General features: G+C 37.5%; 1 protein-coding gene across 1 annotated transcript in view; it reads left to right on the top strand.

The window, feature by feature from the left end:
* LOC117435510 (laminin subunit alpha-1-like) overlaps window positions 1-21,791 on the top strand; it is a 74,427-nt gene that overhangs the window by 25,260 nt on the left and 27,376 nt on the right. The window contains exons 13-36 of the mRNA XM_034058760.3: window positions 4,185-4,286; window positions 4,387-4,601; window positions 4,912-5,023; window positions 5,513-5,623; window positions 6,265-6,392; window positions 6,606-6,692; window positions 7,142-7,353; window positions 7,792-7,898; window positions 9,538-9,718; window positions 10,456-10,592; window positions 12,472-12,708; window positions 13,605-13,748; window positions 13,971-14,150; window positions 14,879-15,064; window positions 15,217-15,344; window positions 15,757-15,877; window positions 16,109-16,246; window positions 17,269-17,390; window positions 17,861-17,947; window positions 18,204-18,397; window positions 18,709-18,851; window positions 20,834-20,932; window positions 21,031-21,142; window positions 21,571-21,727. Coding sequence (XP_033914651.3) covers window positions 4,185-4,286; window positions 4,387-4,601; window positions 4,912-5,023; window positions 5,513-5,623; window positions 6,265-6,392; window positions 6,606-6,692; window positions 7,142-7,353; window positions 7,792-7,898; window positions 9,538-9,718; window positions 10,456-10,592; window positions 12,472-12,708; window positions 13,605-13,748; window positions 13,971-14,150; window positions 14,879-15,064; window positions 15,217-15,344; window positions 15,757-15,877; window positions 16,109-16,246; window positions 17,269-17,390; window positions 17,861-17,947; window positions 18,204-18,397; window positions 18,709-18,851; window positions 20,834-20,932; window positions 21,031-21,142; window positions 21,571-21,727 — 3,440 coding nt within the window. The remainder of the gene's footprint in view (window positions 1-4,184; window positions 4,287-4,386; window positions 4,602-4,911; window positions 5,024-5,512; window positions 5,624-6,264; window positions 6,393-6,605; window positions 6,693-7,141; window positions 7,354-7,791; window positions 7,899-9,537; window positions 9,719-10,455; window positions 10,593-12,471; window positions 12,709-13,604; window positions 13,749-13,970; window positions 14,151-14,878; window positions 15,065-15,216; window positions 15,345-15,756; window positions 15,878-16,108; window positions 16,247-17,268; window positions 17,391-17,860; window positions 17,948-18,203; window positions 18,398-18,708; window positions 18,852-20,833; window positions 20,933-21,030; window positions 21,143-21,570; window positions 21,728-21,791) is intronic.

Genomic DNA, 21,791 nt, shown 5'->3' with positions numbered 1-21,791 from the left:
AGCCATTCCTGGTTTCTCTGGACTAGTCTGCTGCTTTGTTGAAGGAGAACATCTTGTTCTCCGGGCAATGTCTCTCACAGACAGGCTGCCTTCAATCATGCTGATAGCAACCAGGCGATCTTCATTACTCAAGTGGGGCATGGTCATGTCTTTTGCCGTTCTTGCGTGAATTAAAACCATGACTTTTCGAATGGCTATTTATACAGATATTTAATCAACTAATTTTGGCAATTTTAACTCAACTCAAATACCAAACACTGAGCACCTGGTGGTTTTTATGAAAACACATGACTTGAGCTCAGTATTTTGTTGTTCCAACGAATACTACTTAAACTATCAAAAACCTATCTGCTCACTGTTTAAAATGTAAATAGCATTATGTACTGTATGTGCCCACTGAGCTATTGATGTAAAACTTAGGACTGTTGCATTTTCATTGTGGATGAGTGTATGTATGTGTATATATATATATATATATATATATATATATATATATATATATATATATATATATATATATATAGACTCCTGACCAATTCTCTCATATTACTGAATTACAAATGGTACATTGAAATTTTGTTCTGTTTGATATTTTATTTCAAAACACTGAAACTCAAAATCAATTATTGTAAGGTGACATTGGTTTTATGTTGGGAAATATTTTTTAAGAAAAATAAAAAACTGAAATATCTTGCTTGCATAAGTATTCAACCTCTGTGCTGTGGAAGCTCCCAGTTTACACCGATGAAAGAAATTGTCCTAACGAGGACACAATTACCTTACCATTGGCCTCCACCTGTGAACCATTAAAGATGCTGTCACATTTTCTGGATAAAAATCCCACTGTTGAAGGATCATTGGTCAGGCTGTGAATCTGAAGGAAAATGAAGACCAAAGAGCATTCTACAGAAGTTAGAGATAAAGTAATACAAATGCATAGATTAGGGAAAGGGTACAAAATAATATCCAAGTGTTTGGATATCCCAGTGAGCACAGTTGGATCAATAATCAGGAAGTGGAAGCTGCATCACACCACCCAGGCACTGCCAAGAAAAGGCCGTCCCTCAAAACTCAGCGCTCAAACAAGAAGGAGACTTGTGAGAGAAGCCACAGAGAGGCCAACAATCACTTTGAAGGAGCTACAGAGTTCAGTGGCTGGGAGTGGAGTAATGGTGCACCAGTCAACCATATCAAGAGCTCTGCATAACACTGGCCTGTATGGGAGGGTAGCAAGAAAGAAGCCATTACTCAAAAAGTACCATCTGAAAGCACATCTGGAGTTTGCCAGAAAGCATGAGAGTGATCCAGCTACGATGTGGGAAAAGGTTTTGTGGTCAGATGAGACCAAGATAGAGCTTTTTGGCCAAAACTCAAAGCGCTATGTGTGGCGCAAACCTAACACTGCCCATGCCTCAAGACACACCATCCCTACAGTGAAGTATGGTGGTGGCAGCATCATGCTATGGGGATGCTTCTCATCAGCAGCAGGGGCTGGGCATCTTGTTAAAATTGAAGGAAGAATGGATGGAGCAAAATACAGGGAAATACTGCAAGAGAACCTGCTTCAGTCCGCTAAAAAACTGAAGCTTGGGAGGAAATTCACCTTTCAGCAGGACAATGATCCCAAGCAGAAGGCCAAAGCAACATTGGAGTGGCTCAAGAACAAAAAGGTGAATGTCCTACAGTGCCCCAGTCAAAGTCCTGATCTCAATCCCATTGAGAATCTGTGGCACTATTTGAAAATTGCGGTCCACAAGCGTCGTCCAACCAACCTGAACAACCTGGAGCAAATCTGCCAAGAAGAATGGGCCAAAATCACTCCGACACTGTGTGCAAAGCTGGTACATACTTACCCCAAAAGACTTAAAGCTGTTATTGCAGCGAAAGGTGGCTCTACCAAATATTAATGTGTGGGGGTTGAATACTTATGCAAGCAAGATATTTCAGTTTTTTATTTTTCTTAAAAATATTTCCCAACATAAAACCAATGTCACCTTACAATAATTGATTTTGAGTTTCAGTGTTTTAAAATAAAATATCAAACAAAACAAAATTTCAGTGTACCATTTGTAATTCAGTAATATGAGAGAATTGGTCAGGGGTCTGAATACTTTTGCAAGGCACTGTATATGTGTGTGTGTGTGTGTATATATATATATATATATATATATATATATATATATATATATATATATATATATATATGATAACCTCTTAGATTTCATAACTACATACATAAATACAGCATAATTTGTAGGATATGCTATACACATACATACACTTTTGCGTAGAGCTTTCTTTCTCTTCTTCTTCGGAGCAATAACCATACGACAGCGTGCACCCGATCCATATTGCCTTCAGATTATATAAAAATTTACAGGTCAGGGTGGTGATCGCGGCATTTGTCGTCCAAATATCAAACGTCTTTTGATTATTTTTTTTTCACAGTGAATTTCAAATTTTTTTCGCAGCAATTACGCTCAACTTTGAAAGGTACTTGTCAATCCCATAGGTTCGATAGTGTGAATAACCCTTAAGTCTGGAAATGTAGTATTAGCAAAAATCGCAAATTAATTTGAACAGGCTTGTAGAAGTTTGAAATTAAGTGCTCCCTTAGGACATTTGCTATCACTCATTTTCCACTGTCTTGGTTTCCAATTAGTGGATTATGCACTGTGTTTAAAGTCTAACAGAAACAGATAGATTATGAAGCCCCGAAATAATTAGGTCATGCTCTTTCTAATAGCGTTTAACCTATGTACACATTAGTCTGGGTAGTGATTTAATTGAGTCTTTTATAAGGCTATCAAGGTTATGGACAATAACAAATAAATAATGAAATATATTTTCAATATACTCTGTAATGGTAAAACATACTGGGGTATATTGAGTTGATTTTAACAGTGACAGATCCAAACACCACCACTGTTTAAATAATTAATAAGGTCCCAAGTTTATGCAAATCAAACATCCAACAGTGCATCTTGGTAACTTTAGGTTATAACTGTCTGTGAAAATATGAAAACTCAGGAAGATACATACAGTACAATGTTGCATATCCGACCCCCTGTGGACTGGGGTATAGGCGGATATGTGAAAAAGTCAGATTTGCGAACATCTATAGAAAATGACATTTACACATGCATAAATAGGTTAGTGAACAAAAACTGCTTTAAACACTGGGAAATTATTTGCCTTAAAAGTAAGCAAATGTAAATGAGATTAATTAGGCTACAATACACAGTGTTGCTATGCGGTTTACTATAAGCCGTGTCCATGCAAAGCTTTTTAAAAAAATACAAAACAAACAGTAAATGTACAGTAACCTGCAACTGATGGCTTATTTCTTAACTCTAGAAGTCCCTGCCACACTGGTTCTGCTTTATTAATATCTCTGTCATGGTACTTTGCGCTATTTCTTGATATTGACAACAGCTGATAAGAAGCTCGCTTTGAATATTGCTTCAGCTATTTTAAACAAACGGCTGGTAAGCATTGCGTTTATAAAGCTTGCTTTGTTTAATTCAAATGCATTTAAAAGCTACAACAACACGCTGCCAATATTTGCAACCGTGCGCTCCATCATATAAACATTGCACAAAAAAAGAGTAAAACACAAAGCTTTCTCAACTGGTGTATTGAAACATCACTGCTACACACAGCTGACTGACACACGCACACAGCCTGTCTCTCTTAAAGGGGAACGCACAAAAAGGCTGATTGCTAGAACGCTTTCTTTCTGTTTCCATCGCGGATGCTGCACTTGCTGCCAATATCATTACTCTCGTAGCCTAATTTTAATATGTATGTATGTATTTATTTATTTATTTATTTTTTTATTTATTTATTTTTTTAGCAAGGCGGTTCATTGATCAGGGTGGTTATGTGACGGTCGGATATGCGACGTTCCACTGTATTTGAATTGAGATGGTATTTAGGTCAGTTGCTATATAGATCCATTGAATAGACCCCACTGTATGTTACACATAGTCACGCTAGTACTTTTGCTTTGTCATCAGATATTCTTCCAATTAAAATGTAGTGATTTTAAGATTCAACTTTGCACTTATTACAAGACGTTATTTGACATGCTGTGGATGTTTTCATGTTACTGGCTTCTGTGTGTGTGTGTGTGTGTGTGTGTGTGTGTGTGTGTGTTTTAACACTTTCTCTGTTCCCTAAAGCTGACTGCTTATGGAGGGTACTTGAACTATACATTATCTTATGATGTTCCTGTGGAGAGCCTGCACCTCCAGTTGATGTCTAATTTTGATGTTGTTATTGAGGTAAGTCATAACTAGCTGTTACTTGTTATATAAAATTATAAAAATTATGTAAAACAATTAATGTTTGGTTATGCTAATGGTGGCTTCTTGTTTTCCTCAGGGAAATGGCAAGACTTTGCACACAAGGTTCAATGCTCAGTTGCTGCTGCAGCCCTACAAGGAGCAGACTGTTGCTGTGGAGATGCTGCCAAGGAACTTCATGGACTTCTACACCAGTAGAGCCATAGAGAGGGACAGGCTGATGACTGTCCTGGCAAACCTAACCCGTCTGCAGATTCGGGCATCCTTTAACAACACCAGCAATGCAGTTCTAAGGCAAGTCAAACATGTTTGTGTTTTAAAAAAAACACACACACATATATATATATATATATATATATATATATATATATATATATATATATATATATATATGCTCAAAGCCAGTTAAAGAACACAAAGGGAAAGTTTAAATTGCACCAGTAATATTTTACGGATGTATTTAGTCACATGACCCTAAAGAGACACTGATTGACTTTAATCAAGATCATTATTGTTGTGCTAATTATTATTATAGTACCTCCTTGGAACAACCTGTAATGCAAATGTTAAAGAGGCTTTATTATATGTATTCATATCTCAACAGGTTAAGTTCTGTATCTTTGGACACAGCTACTGTGAATGCTATTGATCTAAAGCCTGCAATGGATGTGGAGCACTGTGAGTGTCCATGGGGTTATACTGGAACGTCTTGTGAGGTAAGAACATTTCCATTCATGTATGCATGTGCTGATGTATGGGTGTGGGCATGCAGATACATCACGTTTTGTAACTAATCAATTTAAATAAGAACAGCATTAGATCAATTTTGAGGTGAATTCAGTGATAGTGAAACTGGACAGATTGACAGCACAGATGCTCTAGAATTATATCGCCACTGCAAAAAACCACTCTCTGAGTGGAGTGTAGTTCAGTTACAGTGCCTTGCAGTTTCAAAACTGTGTCTGTGTCTGGAGACTCCCTGAAAAGTGTCTCTTATTGAAAAGTGTAATATTATTTCCCTGGATGGAATGACAACCCAGCTAAGATATGGTTGAAACAGACGCAGTGAAATGGAAATTCAGCACCCATCTTGAATTCAATTAGAAGAATGCTTTGTTTAGCAGCAGGAAGCCACAATGTGTGCTTTTTGTTTGTTATTTGTTTGTTTTTGTTTGTATTTGTTTTAATTTGTAATTGTTTTGCAGTCTTGCAGCCCTGGTCATTATCGAGTTGATGGGATTCTGTTTGGAGGCATTTGCCGGCTATGTGAATGCAATGGCCACGCCACTGAATGTGACATTCATGGTGTCTGCTCTGTAAGTTACTCTTTAACTCAGTAAACCTGCAGTACTTTCTACATGCAATGGCTTTGAGGAAGGCATTTGTACACGGTTAACTAGGTTTGGGGTTATAGTGAAGTAGATATTAAACCTATAACATTCCTTGACCTCATATAAATCTACAGTATTGATAGAATCCAAAGGGATATTTAGACTATCGAGGTACAGAGTTTTTTTATCTGTATTAAAACCAATTAGTCATGCAGTGTGGTCTGATCTCCCAGGTCTTTGAGAAAGTCACTTGACCTCCTTGTGACTCGTCCCACACAGCTGTGAAACGCTACAGATGGTCACCCACTCCGAACTGCATGTTGCATCTCATTTGCGGTGTAAATAGTTGTTAGAAGAACAAACATAATGACTAGGTTGGTTTTTGTAGTTTTCCAGATACCTTATGTTGAGTTCAGCAAAGTGCATGAACAGCCAAATTGTTAATACATATTGTATTACGCATTCATAATGAATACCTGTGATATTTTTCATGACTCATAGTGTATTGTACTTTTTTTAATGTGCACACAACCATGAACCTTGTCATACCCAATGGGGGGGGGGGGTAAATAATACATAGAAGAGTGGTAAATAGCAGTACTATAAACAACATAAAATATCCACAGGATTGCAAGCACAACACCATAGGGCCCCACTGTGAGCAGTGCATGCCTGGTTTCTATGGTGACCCATCCGATGGGATGCCTGATGACTGCCAGGTCTGCGCCTGTCCGCTCAACATCCCATCCAACAAGTAGGTATATATATTGCTTTTAAGCAATTGCTGGCAGTTTTGCCATTTTTCTTTCTAACCTCAAGAATGCACTTCGATTACTTTTGGGTGTTTATATGTTTAGAAAGGGAGTGGCAGCTTCCTATTAAAGCTATTTCTTCTTTTTTAATGAAATGGTTTTGAAAGTACATTTCAATAATTGCAACATTAATGGCATTTTGGTGCTTCCTTTAGTTTCAGCTCTACCTGCCACCTGGACAGCGCTGGAGAAGTGATGTGTGATCAGTGTGTGCCAGGTTATGAGGGACCTCGGTGTGAAAGGTAAAGCATCCTCATCAGGGCTTGCAATATAATCTGTGCTGATTTTACATTTATATTTAGATAGATAGATAGATAGATAGATAGATTTTTTTTTAAAGAATATTAATGGCTTTCATTTGATCTGTAAATTTCATAAATCCTGACAACACAGCACTGGGCTTTCAACCCTTGCATGTAATTTAAAGAACATAGTCTCCCCCCAGGGTTTTAAAAATGTTCAGCATTGAAAGAGTGAATAATTGCAGAAGAAATCTGACACTGTCCTGTCTGGGCTGTAGTGGGATTTAATAGCGTGCCCTAGTCTCTGAATAGGATGGTATAGACAAAACATGGCTTGACTTATTCACTTAAGAGTTCCCTTGGATTTATCTCTCATAGAAATACAGAAAGAAAGTTTGAAAAAGAAAATGTGCCCAGGTCTCAGGAGTTTGTCATACTTCCACTTCTAGGTGTGCAAATGGTTACTATGGGGATCCTACTGTGCCAGGGGAATTGTGTGTTCCTTGTGACTGCAATGGCAATGTGAACCCACTTGAACCTGGCCACTGTGACACACGGACTGGAGAATGTCTGAAATGTGTTGAGAATACAGCAGGAAGCCACTGTGAGAGGTGTGCAGACGGGTACTTTGGAGATGCTATTGTTGCTAAAAACTGCCAAGGTAAGTAGTTCAGTATGTCTTGGAACAAACATGGATGCATACCCGAAAAGACTGGTCCAGCATGTGAAGTTGTTTATTCGATGCCTAACTACATATGTTGAATTGCTTACATTGTCAAAATGTGATGCTTATCAAGGTAAACAAAAACAAAAAAAAGTAAGCGCAAGAAGATTTTAAAACAGTCCTAATGTGCTGATGCCTTACCACTGCCCTTGAATGTCCAAGGCTAAAAGGGGAGGAAATCAGCAGTAAATCCTGTGATGGCTGTGATTTGTTTTAACCAAGAGTTGTCCTGACATCTAGTGCACAGAGGTAAAACAGCCTTCCCAAGAAGACAGTTTCAAGCCTCTTGTGGACTTTACATATTGTGTTATTGTCGAATGAAAGGGAGAATTCAGGTCAATAAATAATTCATGAGCTATGTATGTGTTTTTTAAGATTGTGGCTGCCATGTGAACAGCTCCTACTCCAGTGTCTGTGATCTAGAGAGCGGAAAGTGCAAGTGCAGGCCCAACGTCACTGGGGAGAAATGTGACCAGTGTATGGTATGTATACTGTAGCAGTCTTTTGTAAAACCACATAATGCAAATAAACTAGATTTATGACAGGAAGGACTATGGCCAGGAATTATTACTGTAAACAAGTACAAAAGTATCCTTTTTTATAATCCCAAACAGACATGCACCATTTATGTAAGGGTTAGAAAAAAAGGTAAAATGTTCAAATACCTTCATCAAGCCACTGATTTTCCACTAAGTGATCCATCACCTCTAGTGTTTTAATATGACTTAATAATAGCTGCACAGCTTCTTACAGAAATATATTCTTAGAGAAATCCCCTGGCAAGACTATTGATCTTAAGTCCATATTCAACAAAATGTTCTACTCGTAGTTATTAGAATAACTATCTTCTAGTGATAACAAAGATAGCATTATTTGAGCCATGCTGTGAATCAGAAGTATTTGCCTGACATAGCTTTGCTTTGGATCCACAAAGTAATCCTGGATTCCAGAATGATTCAAGGCATTAGGATACATCACTCGACACACATCTTCCTCCATTGGAACCTTAGTGTCACAACTGTGCATTTGCATCCATACTCTGGAATGTATTATTTTTCTGGCATATCATTTAGGATCCCTGCCAGAATGCTTGACATTTTTTTGGATAGAAGGCGCACACGCAAGTTGCAAACAGCCCCAGCTGGTCAAAATAGCTGACCAATGTTTTCCTGATTAATGGTGGCTATCTGTGTGTTTATTACACAGCTGGATGGTGATAGGAATATGAATATAAATAGAAAAGAAAACCGTTCCCAAACCCCATATGTTACTTTTATTATTATTATTATTATTAAATATGGCACATTTCATTTTAAGGCTGGTTAATTTACTTTTTAGCTTATGTTGCCATCATAGCATGGATAATACATTTAATGTTTATAAGATATATATGTTTAAGTAAACAGTGGTGTTCATTTTGAGAAATACTGCTTTCAATGGATGTGAATTTTACCTTAAAAATATTTCTTTCGCACTAAGATTACATGTGTACATTTTCATCTGTGCATGATGTAAACTCACACACTCACTTTTATGAAATAATCCGACTGCGGTGGGACCAGAGTAAGGGCGGATATGTAAAAAGTCAGATGAGTGAATCCTGTTTTAAATACCATTATACACAGCTGTAACAATTACTATAGTCACACAATGATTGTTTTGAGATTCAGAATGAGGCTGATCCTGGCGGATAAACGGTTTGGGTGGATATGTGACGGTTGGATACGCGACGGATTACTGTACTATCTTCACATTAACTGTAGCCTGTGCCTAGCATATTTTAAATAACCAAATTAGGATGCATGTTTGCCACCTGGTGTCTTGGACGGTTACTACTTAAAGTGTTTGAAGAAACGCTCCTTTTCTAAAATGTAATTGAATGTGAGGTAAAGAAAATACTTTTTAATCAGCGGCCAAGACAACATTTGATTTGAAAATCTGTATCTTCTCACCTATGGAATATTTTGGCATAAACTACAATACAGATAAAAAGAACACACAGAGTACTAATTATGGAGATGGACAATTTCTTGAAAGTCTTTCTATTGTAAAGATATTGTATAGTGCTTTACAGCTACAACAGATACACTATAGTAACTTTTCGTTCTGTCTGTCCCACAGCCTGGTCACTTCGGCTTGAGCAGTGGTCTTGGTTGTCAGACCTGTAACTGCAATCTGGCAGGGTCACTCTCTGACACCTGTGACGATGAAGGACAGTGTCCCTGTGTCCCAGGAGTGGCCGGAGAGAAATGTGACAGGTGTGCCCGTGGCTTTTATGACTTCCAAGATGACGGCTGCACACGTAAGTCAATAGGAATAAATAGTCTGTAGTATTGATTTAGGCATAAACAAATTGGCCCTCTGCAGTGGACATCTATGAAGTTTAATATACATTATACCTCAACATCCCTTATAAACGTTTCCCATAGTAAAAACATAGCAACGTGTAATAAAGCAAAGTAAAAGCATGCTAAAGCATAGGTAAGTATTATAAAGCCCAGAGCAGTATGGTAAAGCATATTAAACATGCCAATACATGGCAAACTATAGTAAATGCGTAGAATAACCATGGGGAAAGTGCAACATTATCATGCAAAAATACTATAGCAAACGTATACATTTTTTATATACATGAACTATACCTGAGCTTGCCCTCAAATTTGTTTTTTATATTTCTTTCTTCCTTCCGCCATTTTTAAAAATGTCGAAATGCTCACTTAGTGGTGATAGCTACCCCAGCCCCCTAATTATTAAAACAGATATTAAAGTAAAATGTGGAATAGTAAGACCATTTGTACATGGCGTAATTTAATCCAAACATTTTTGAAGTGTGTGTTACACATGCTTATTTAGTTATAAGTAAAAGTGTTGTTAACTGTTTTTGTTCTCGTTACAGATACACTTACTTAGCAGACAAGGGGTTAACATACTCAAAATGAACTGCATATATGCAATTGATTCAAATGATGTATAGTGGCTGAGGTTGGATAATTGGCTTGGGTTGTGTGATGTTACTCTCCTTTATGTTTTCCCTGGCAGCCTGCGACTGTGCCCACACACACAACAACTGTAACACAGAGACGGGCCAGTGCATCTGCCCACCTCACACTGCAGGAGTGAAATGTGAGCTCTGCGAGGCCAACCACTGGGGTCATGATTCTAAACTGGGATGCAAGGTAAAGCTGTGTATGCTAAATGCTAAATCCTAAGGGCCCTATTCTGATTAAATGAGTGCAGTCACAAACGCAGTGGTTAAAGTCAATCGCGTCTGCCCTGCAGGGAGTGGCTTCTCCAAAAGTGTGATTCTGATGAAATTAAAAACCCAGTGCAAGCGCGTTTAGTGGCGCATTGACAGCGCCCAGCCATTCAATGCTGAGTATGTTGGAGAATCTGCTATCCAATCAGGGCCAGGCAACTATCCCTTTAAAATCCCAGTGAAAGCGTGTTTACTGGCGCATTGACAGCACCCAGCCTATCAATGCTGGGTATGTTGGGGAATCTGCTATCCAATCAGGGCCAGGCAACAATCCCTTTAAGAGACAGAATACGCTTGCGTCACCGCAAGGCTCTGATTTTGAATGTAGAAGTGGTGATCATGTCGAGTGGCAGTAGCACAGAGCAAGAACAACCAGCGCAAGTCAGAACAGCAAGTGGTAGGTCACTTGCCGAGAGAATACGTAAACCACACTTCACGACACAGGAGATTGCTATATTCAAATCTGTTAACATTCATTCGTCCACTACTTCTGGTCCTGGCTATTAGCTGTGTCCTATATTATTGCTTTATGTGTGTTTCCCTTTTTTTTTTTTGGTTCTGTGTCATAATGTGTGATTTATGTATTCTATCCCAATGGCCTGTCCTTGTATGTGCTGACTAGGTCCACACGCTGTACTCAAATTCATCAAATATTTTCTTTATGTACCATACTTTTTGTTTCAATAAACCAATTTAGCCTAACTACATTGTTTATTTTGTAATGCATTAATGAAAGTAATATTACATACCTGATATACCCTTCCTCTCAATGCATGAAATTATAGTAATAGCAAGCATATAATCTGTGATTATTAGGAGTCTACTTAAATTGTGGATAATTTACATATATTTCCCGGGTAGTTTTATGGAATAAAATTAGGATTTTGCTGACATTCGTGTATCTGTTTAAACATTAAATAAACCTAAATAGATAATATTTCAGAGCACTATAAAAGCCTAAAACAAGTGGTACTTGCTTCCTTAATAAAGTGGTCACAGAAAAGCCAGTACAGACGCACTGATAGGCTGATTAAAACATTGTTGTCATGTGAACAGTATACAAGAAAGTTAACTGCTTTGGAGTCAGTCCAAATGCACGCAGTTGCTACTTAGGACTACTTTGCTTTTTATAGTGTGTTCAATTGTTAAAGTTCCTGATTGTACCACTAAATAAACCTGGTTTCAGCGGGTCTTAACGCAGTGCTCAATTGTCTGTTTGGCACCCCATTGTCATCAGAATCGCTTTGGCGAATATGTTAATTATACCATGCCCCCGAAATTTATGCCAACCCGTGGCGATGGGGCAGGCGCTCTATAACAGCGCAAGACATGTCTTCAGAATACCATTTCAGTGCAATGTTTATTTTTTCGCTCCATTTATGTGCCACAGAATCAGGGGCAAGCGCCATTCGCCCTTGCACTCGCATTTGCGCTGTGATCAGAATACAGTCCCAAGTATCATACTGACGGGACATCCAGTCTTTTGGAGGCAATTTTAGGGTCATTTAGAAAAATTGCTCTGAATACACTCTGAAATGTTTGTTTCTTTGGTCTTCTCTATGCAAACCACTGCCATACTGTAACTGATTGATGGTCAGATCAAGTCGTCAGTTATTTGTGTTGAGAGGGAGGTTGTAATTGTATGCTTGTGTTGAGTGAGTGATGTAATGGGTTGAATAAACACTGCATATTGAAGAAAGGGTGCTACATATGAAGCATCTGTTTTGAAGTCTTCTTTATTCTCACAAACATCTTTGATAAATAATGTAACACACATTTTTTTTTAACTCTTTCTATAGCCGTGTGATTGCAGTCTTGTTGGCTCGTCCAGCTCTCAGTGCGACCTGTCCAGTGGTTGGTGTCAGTGCAATTCGGAGTTCGGGGCAGAGAAGTGTAACGAGTGTGCTCTGGGATTCAGAGCCTACCCAGAGTGCACAGCCTGCAACTGCAGCATTATTGGTACAAGAGAAGAGTACTGTGATGAGAAGCAGGGTGTGTGTGGCTGCGACAAGGACTCGAGCACTTGTTCTTGCAAGGTAACATTTGTATTCATCGCAGGAGACCCTTCTACCATCAACAGACCTCTGCCTCTCATTGGCTAATACAAATTGTACCTGGTTTTAAGAAGTTGTACAGTTATTGGACTGTGAAACAACAGTCATATTTAAATGAATTGCTGTTATCTGAATTCCTTGGAATTGAATATTCAAGAATTAGATAAGCTGGTCATTTCATTTTAATATTAATGCCGGTATGACAATATATAAAGTGTAATTGTAAAACAGGTGGAGACAATTTTATGCGTGAACATTTCTGAACATAAGTTTAAAACAGTCAATTAAGTTTAACTAAAAACTTAAATGGCTGGTTGCAGAGAACCCGTTTTGCACAAGTCTTGGACTACCTTGCCTAAACCTGACCAGTACTACAATAAAATTAGGCAGTATAATATTGGTGCTAATCAATTGTGACAAGTGTTAACAGTTCATATTTTTAAATGTCACTAACAGCTGTAGTCACACAATATGAAAAATAACAGAGCTGTAACAGAACAATATATTGTCCCTTTACTTTGTACAGTTAAAATGCTTACTTACTGTAACAAGTAATCTTCCAGCCATTTTGGGTTGTGTTGCTTGCTGCTTCACTGGCTTTTGCACTGGTGATTTTATATTGGCTTTCCCCACTAACTCATACCTAATACCTTTTCTGTTAATGGTGGGAAAGCATTGTGTTCTCTATCTCCGTTCTTATAATTCGTAATGGTGGTGATATATATGTATATTGAAATTGATTTAAAGCAGATTACTTAAAACAAACAGATGTTCAAGCGTTGAACTTCTAGACTTGTATTGCAATTGGAGGTTGATCTCTTCCAGAAACATGGATTCAGTTGGTGGTTTTATTGTTTTGCACATGTCCTGATTTCTAGGTAAATGTGGTTGGCCCTGGATGTGATGAGTGCAAGCTGGGGACCTTTGCCCTTTCTGCTGATGACCCGTTGGGTTGCAGCCCTTGCTTCTGCTTTGGAGTGTCCGAGACTTGTGAGGAACTCGGAGGACTTGTTAGGATTCCTGTAAGTAGAGCCTTTACCTGTTCAACCATGTTCACTTTAAAAGCCAACCATTAAAACTAACAGCACAATTTCATGACCTGTAAAAGATGCAACATTTTAATTTGGTACACATACTTGTATACTGTAATACCTTGAAGAATAATACATTTGAACTATTTCATTAATTAAAACCACTTGTGTAGTCCATTCTAGCGTAACATTTCCCGTTGTGTTTGTGTCTAGATCATCCTTACACCTGACCAGGAGACCCTGCATGTAGTCAGTCAGAGTGACCTGTCTGGAACGCTGGATGGTGTGTTCCTGCAATCTCCGGACATTCTGCTGGACGCTGCACTGGTCAAGCAATCACTACACACTGAGCCTTTCTACTGGAGATTACCAGAGCAGTTTCAGGGCAATAAGGTGAAGGGGGTTAACATGGAAAGACTGTTTATACAAAGGCTGCTAGAAATGTACACAGGCAAACATATAGTAAACCGTATGCACTTTTTCACTTTGTTTTTATGTATTCGTTATACTTCTACTATTCCTACTATTAAGCCACAAACATGTATTTTAATTTTAAAACATGACATATTGTACTACACTAGGTACGAAGTTCTCAGTTTGCTTGTCTTCCAGGAAATTTATTACACTTGCACTTCCTGAGTCAATTTACCCTAGCAGGGTCTTTGGGGTCAAAGCACCATAATAACTGCAAAAGATGTCAGTCACTAGGAGAAGCAACTGGTTGGTTACTTCATGGAAATAAGGTCATGAAGGCGTGGGGAAAGTTTCACTCTCCAGGTGAAATGACCATGAAAGTGCAAGACTAAGATAAAGGCTTGCAATCAGAGATTTTTTTAACCTAGTGTAGTTTCAGATGTCATTATGTTTTAAAAAGAAAATGCAAGTATGCCGAAACCTAGGTTATTACATTTTTTTTTTTTAATTGTACACTTGAGACCTATATAGTGAATGTATGTGCATGTCTTGGGAAATGTATGGAATTATTTTGTTACAGTCATTTAAATTTTTCTTTTTACAAATTGTAAGATTGTCTATGAAGTTTGCTGTATAGTACTGTAGCTAGTTTGTTGTTTTAATCCTCTTTAAAGAAACTATGATAATTTATATTTTATTATGAGCAGTTGTTGGCCTATGGAGGAAAGCTGAGGTATACTGCAGCTTTTTATGCCCTTGAAGGCTCTGGCATCTCTAACTTCGAGCCTCAGTTGCTTATTAAAGGAGGACGCACGAGTAAGCTCAATATATACAGGGATGTGCCTGCTCCTGACAATGGGGTGGAAACCAGCCAAGAGATTGACCTGAAGGAGGTGAGAGCATTACTACCAATTGACCAGTTTTCACAGTTTAAAAGTATGTTTTTCAGCCCTATTCACATTTTCCCCACTAGGCCATGCATCATATTGTTATCTGGCTGTCATCCACCTTTTTTAATGATAAATTCTCTGTGTTTTTTTGACAGCGTGAATGGAAGTATTTCAACTCGGTCTCCGACCAGGCTGTCTCTCACTCTGATTTCATGTCTGTGCTCAGCAACATTCAGTACATTCTCATCAAAGCCTCCTATGGGAGTGATTTACAGCAGAGCAGGTACGAGGCTTTAACAAAACCTGTCAAATAATATCCTCCAATATTAGGTTGAGATCTTGATCAGTGTCCAGGCGTTACTACACTAATCCACTGACAATTGTGCTGTGGTCATTATTTCTTTATAACTTTCATGTGAAACTTGCTCAATGTAGGAGGCAATAAAACTTACAACTTAATTATGTCAAATATATTTTGAATATGCTAGATATACATATACACAGATTTGTGGTATGATCGTCATTGTTCAACCATAGCTTCAAATGCTCAGTAATAAATTTCAAGGTACAACTTGAGGTTAAGTAGATCAATGTTTAATCCATTAAACATTGGCTAATTAAGGCTAATCCGTTCTGTGTATGGTCAAAAGACTACACTTTATCTTACCGTACATTGCTATTTTTGTATGTTACAGGATTTCCAACATTTCTTTAGAGATTGCAGTGGATTCAGATGAAATGAATGCTGGTAGAGAAACAGCACGTGGCATAGAGAGATGTAAATGCCCATCAGGTTATGCTGGCCTTTCATGTCAGGTATGTCATCTGATTTTCATGCATGCTGTATGAATGCATTTTTTATTTGTTTATAACTGCTAGCATAACCAGCACCCTCCTTGAAAAGTGCATGTTTTAGTTACGGTTCAGTAAGTAAATAAATACCCCCAAAAATCCTTAAGCTTTATCAGCTGCTGGAAGGCTTTGTTTTTTGTACAAAACTGATGGCACATTACTTGCCTTGTGACACTTGCCCTGTCCCTTTCTTAGGAGTGTGCCCCAGGATTCTACAGGCAGAGTCTGACAGAGCTCAATGTTCAGGGGCCACGTCCACTGATTGAACCCTGTGTGTCGTGCCAGTGCAACAACCACAGCCAGACTTGTGATCTGGACACTGGGAAATGTCAGGTACGTGACACGAATGTATTTGAAAACCTTGTAGAACAACAAACAGCTGAGATGCTAACACAACATTTAAAATTATGATAAAGTAAAATGTCAGTGTGCCGACAGTAAAATTTGTATGCCAGACTGTATTTTATTTGAAAGGCTTTTGTGCATAAAATAAGTTATGGCAATCCTGATATATATATATATATATATATATATATATATATATATATATATATATATATATATATATATATATATATATTATTGAATTGTGGTTTGTCACACTTGAGAATTATTGTATTTCTTGTTCTTATTGTATGACTTATATTGTAACACTTGAATGTATTTGTATTTGCTTGCGATTGTAAGTCGCCCTGGATAAGGGCGTCTGCTAAGAAATAAATAATAATAATAATAATAATATATATATATATATATATATATATATATATATATATATATATATATATATATATATACAGCGCTGGAAAAAATTAAGAGACCACTGCAAAATTATCAGTTTCTCTGGTTTTACTATTTATAGGTATATGTTTGGAGAAAATGAACATTTTTGTCTTATTCTATGGCATAAAGTCACCCAACATCAATGTGAAAAACTGGTGGAGAGCATGCCAAGACGCATGAAAGCTGTGCTTGAAAATCAGGGTTATTCCACCAAATATTGATTTCTGAACTCTTCCTAAGTTAAAACATTAGTATTGTGTTGTTTAAAAATGAATATGAACTTATTTTCTTTGCATTATTCGAGGTCTGACAACACTGCATCTTTTTTGTTATTTTGACCAGTTGTCATTTTCTGCAAATAAATGCTCTAAATGACAATATTTTTATTTGGAATTTGGGAGAAATGTTGTCAGTAGTTTATAGAATAAAACAAAAATGTTCATTTTCCCCAAACACATACCTATAAATAGTAAAACCAGAGAAACTGATAATTTTGCAGTGGTCTCTTAATTTTTTCCAGAGCTGTATATATATATATATATATATAAATGGAAACTTTATTTTCAAACTAGGGTTGTCAAGACAACACAGCAGGTGACCACTGCGATCTTTGTGCACCAGGATACTATGGAAAAGTCCGGGGGTCAATTAGTGACTGCTCGCTCTGTGCCTGTCCACAGGGCAACACAAACAGGTATCTTTTTTTTTTTTTTTTTTTTTTTTTAATGTAAGGATTTATATTTAAATCCAGTTCCAGACAATAGCTACTGGCATTTGGACAACACATTGCCTTTAGGTAAAACCTGTAAATTCTTACATACCGTTTTTTTAAGGCTTTCTGCTGTTGATATCTCCCCTGCCCTTTCCTCTTATGCAATATTAACACACCAGTATATTTGACTGTTATCTGTTGCTGTTTATTGTGAACTCGTAAATGTTCATGTTTTTTAATTAGATATTTATACCACTAGAGGGAAGTATTCCTTAAGGCAAGACTGAGTTACAGTAAAACTCATGGATCCCAGAAACAAGGAATGGATGTGTATATTTTAATAAAACATTATTTGTATTTGTTTTCCTTTTTGCCTTTAGTGAATTTGGGACCTCACTATGTGTAGTCTCATTAAAAAAAATAATGTTTTGTAACATTTTTCCTTTCTTTAGTTTCAGCCCCACTTGTGTTCTGGAGGGTGTAGATGACTTCAGGTGTAATGCCTGCATGCCAGGATATGAAGGACAGTACTGTGAAAGGTAAAATCATTTGTTGACAACATTAACTTTACCTTACAAAATGTATGAAGAAGATTTAAAGCTAGTCTACTTTGACTTATTAACACTGGATTTTGGCACCCTTGGAACCACATTTTTGGTAAATCTACAATGATTTTATATATATATATATATATATATATATATATATATATATATATATATATAATGAGGCTTGGTTCCTGTACGCATGGCTGACAGTAAATTAACTTTTCCCTATGTCCTTGCTTTCATAAAGATGCTCTTTGGGTTACTACGGGAACCCAAATGAGCCCGGTGGTAGCTGTCAGCTGTGCAAATGCAATCCAACTGGATCGGTTCACAATCTCTGTGACAAACTCACAGGCCACTGCGTGTGCAAGCCAGGAGTGAGGGGTCTCCTTTGTGACGAATGTGAACCCAGACACATCCTGATGGGCACTGAATGCATGTGTATGTATTTCAGCTTTTTTTCCCTTATTTAAATACTGCGTTACCCCATGACACCAGGACTGGGTGAGTGGAAACAAAAAGGACATTTCTTTGGCGTTTTGTAGCTCTGTGTTGCTATTAAAGAACTAAGACTCTGGACCCAAATCCAGGTATTTTTATTAGGGACCCAGAACCTTGTTTAGTATGGAAGCTCTTACACAATAGTTTGTGTAAGAGCTACACAATGCAGCTCTTACACAAACTATTTAACTAAAGAAACACTGCTTACTAAACATCTCTGGCTTATTTCAAACCGTTCGTCTTCCTTGCAGCGTGCAATGATAACTGCACAGGAGTGCTGCTGAACGACCTGGAGAACTTGGAGCTGTCTATGCAGTCTGTTAACCTGACAGGAGTTATCCTAGCACCTTACAGTCTGCTGGCTTCATTAGAGAATACCACTGATGAAATAAAGGTGAGAACTGGAATACAGGAATCGAGGAGAGTAATTGCCTGTCTGACATAACTGAATATACATAAAACATCAAAATAAAATAGCTGGGTCACTATCCAAATCTGCAATTCTGTTATGTGCAAAGATGAAGTGATTGGTGTAAGTGAATACTGAATGCATACTATCTAGTAGATTGGTGAGAGTAAGCAGTTTCAAAGCCCCATGGTAAAAACATGGATGTATTTTCTTGTAGTTGGGTTTAATTTGCACTTAAAGTGAATGGTGTTGACTGCACTCTTAAATAACACTTAAAATACATTAATACACTTGTAGTCAAAAGTTTACATGCCCCAATGGAAATGTGTAATTTCTAGAAATTTCTCAGAAACAAAGAATTTTAGGAAAAATCTTTTGTAGCAAAAGTTTTTTTTTTTGTGGATGAGGAAAAAAAGTTACAAGAAATAGATGTCTACAATTATTTATTTAAGCAATTTTTTTTTTTTTTTTTTTTGCAAAACTCCAAAAATGCTAATTCAAAAGTATTCATACCCTTTGATGCTATGATAGTTTTGTCAACAACGTGCTAGAAACTTCAATATGATAAGCAGAACCGTTTCTAGAAAATGCTGGATTGTAGGCAAACATTCTTAGAGTATAAAAGGGTTAGGCATAGGATGATTGCTGTCATTACCAATAAGTCAATATGTGAAAAAGTAAAAAGCTATCTGAAGACCTTAGGCAGAAAATGATTTATTGTCATAAAGCTGGAGAAGGATACAAGAAGATTTCGAAGCATTTGAGTATCCCAATTTCAACTATTGTTTCTATTATCAAGAAGTACAAGACTCATGGTACTGTCACAACGCTCCCTCGGTCTGGAAGAAAGAAGGTTCTTTCACCAAGAACAAGTAGAAGTTGTGAGGAAGGTTAATAAGAATCCGAGATGACTGCCAAATATATTCAAAGTGAATTGGCTGCAAGTGTGACTGGGGTTTCCATTTCTACCATAGGTCAAGTATTGCATGGTGAAGGTCTCAATGGTCGCAGGCCAAGGAAAAAGCCACTCTTATGAAAATGTCACAAGGACAATCGAAAAGTTTGCAAAATGGCATTTGAATGATGGATATGAGTTTTGGTCAAAGGTTTTGTGGAGTGATGAAACAAAAATCGAGCTATTTGGTCATGCTGATAGTCGTTACGTTTGGAGAAAGTCTGGTGAGGCGTACAAAGAAAAGAACACCATACCTACTGTCAAGCATGGAGGTGGTAATATCCTTCTATGGGGCTTTTTTTTCCTATAATTCCACAGGAAATTTAGTTCCAATACATGGTAAAATGGAATACATAGCATACCAAAAGATATTGGCCAATCATCTGAAACCCTCCGCTACAAAACTTGGTTTAAAACACAACTGGATGTTCCAACATGACAACGATCCAAAGCACACATCAAAATCTACTTCAGAATGGTTAAAGAAGAATAAAATCAATATTCTGGAATGGCCTAGTCAGAACCTCGCTCTAATTCTGATTGAGAACCTTTGGTATGAGTTGAGAAAGCTGTGCACAAGAGAAGTCTTCGGAATTTGAATGAACTGGAACAATTTAGCATTGAAGAATGGTCAAAAATCACTAAAGAATCATGCCAAAAGCTCATTGACAAATATCCTAATCGTTTAAAAGAGGTTATTGTTGCTAAAGGTGCCTCAACTAGCTATAAATTTAATTTCCTTGTCAGGGTATGAATACTTTTGAATTAGCATTTTTGGAGTTTTACAAAAAAAATGCTGAAATAAATAATTGTAGACATCTATTTGCTACAAAAGATTTTTCCTATAATTATTTGTTTTCGAGAAATTTCTAGAAATTATACATTTCCATTGGGTTATGTAAACTTTTGACTACAGCTGTATATGTATGTATGTATGTATACTTTTGCCTAGTACAGTGCATCAGGAGCAGTGTTTTTATAGGTACTTTTTTTTTTTTTTTACTTTTTGTAGATGTTTTTATCCCCTGAGAGGAATTCCAGCTTCTTGTTAAAGAAGGCTGAAGAACAGCTGTCTGGGCTTACTAAAGATATCGATCAGCTGCATCAGAAGGTAATATTTTTTTTTGTACCCAGTGAACATCCCATTTACATTCACTGCTGGATTTTTTTGTCTGTAAATAAACTAAGGTCATTTTCCTTTCTGTTTAGACCACGCAGGCTTATGGCGATGGGCAGGATCTTAATAAATCTACAGAAAGGATGGTTAACCAGAGTCAAGAGCTTTTGGATTCTATTACCAAAGTTCAGACAGCTATTCAAGGTATTTTTTTCAATTTGGATTAAAAATTATGTTTGTAGGGGGTCCCGAGTGGCGCATCCAGTAAAGGCGCTCCGCGCGGAGTGCAGGATGTGCCCTATAGCCTGGAGATCGCAAGTTCGAATCCAGGCTATGTCACAGCCAACCGTGACCGGGAGAAAAATGACGGCTTGGCAGGAGCACGTTTCGGAGGACGCGTGTTGCAGCCGCCGTTTCCAGAGTCGGGGGGGGAGTTGCGAGCAGTGAGCCGAGGACACAGATAAAAATTGGGCATACTAAATTGGGGAGAAAACCGGGGTAAAAAATTAGCGACGACTAAATTTATAAATAAAAAAAAAAAGATATTTGTTATTTGTTTATTTTTGCAATGAAACTTTGCATCATGTTTCTGTTTTATTAAGTTAAAAAAAAATATCCTTTTCTATTTTCAGCTCTTGTCGAACTAGGGAGTAACCTGAATAACACTCTTGGCAATAATCTGGTGCTAACCAACAGCACACAACTACTGGATGAGGTCTCTGCAGTGCTGGAGAAGATGAGAAACAAAGCTTTTACCCAGCAGCATCAGAATGCCACACATGAGTTTAAGTAAGTTTGTAATCTTCTCTGCTTTATGTATTCAAGTACTTTTTTTCTTTTATATGCGATATCC

The sequence above is a fragment of the Acipenser ruthenus genome, chromosome 3, assembly GCF_902713425.1.
Source record: "Acipenser ruthenus chromosome 3, fAciRut3.2 maternal haplotype, whole genome shotgun sequence".
Taxonomy (NCBI): domain Eukaryota; kingdom Metazoa; phylum Chordata; class Actinopteri; order Acipenseriformes; family Acipenseridae; genus Acipenser; species Acipenser ruthenus.
The sequence above is the reverse complement of the archived record's forward strand: the minus strand, read 5'-3'. Positions and strand labels throughout refer to the sequence as shown.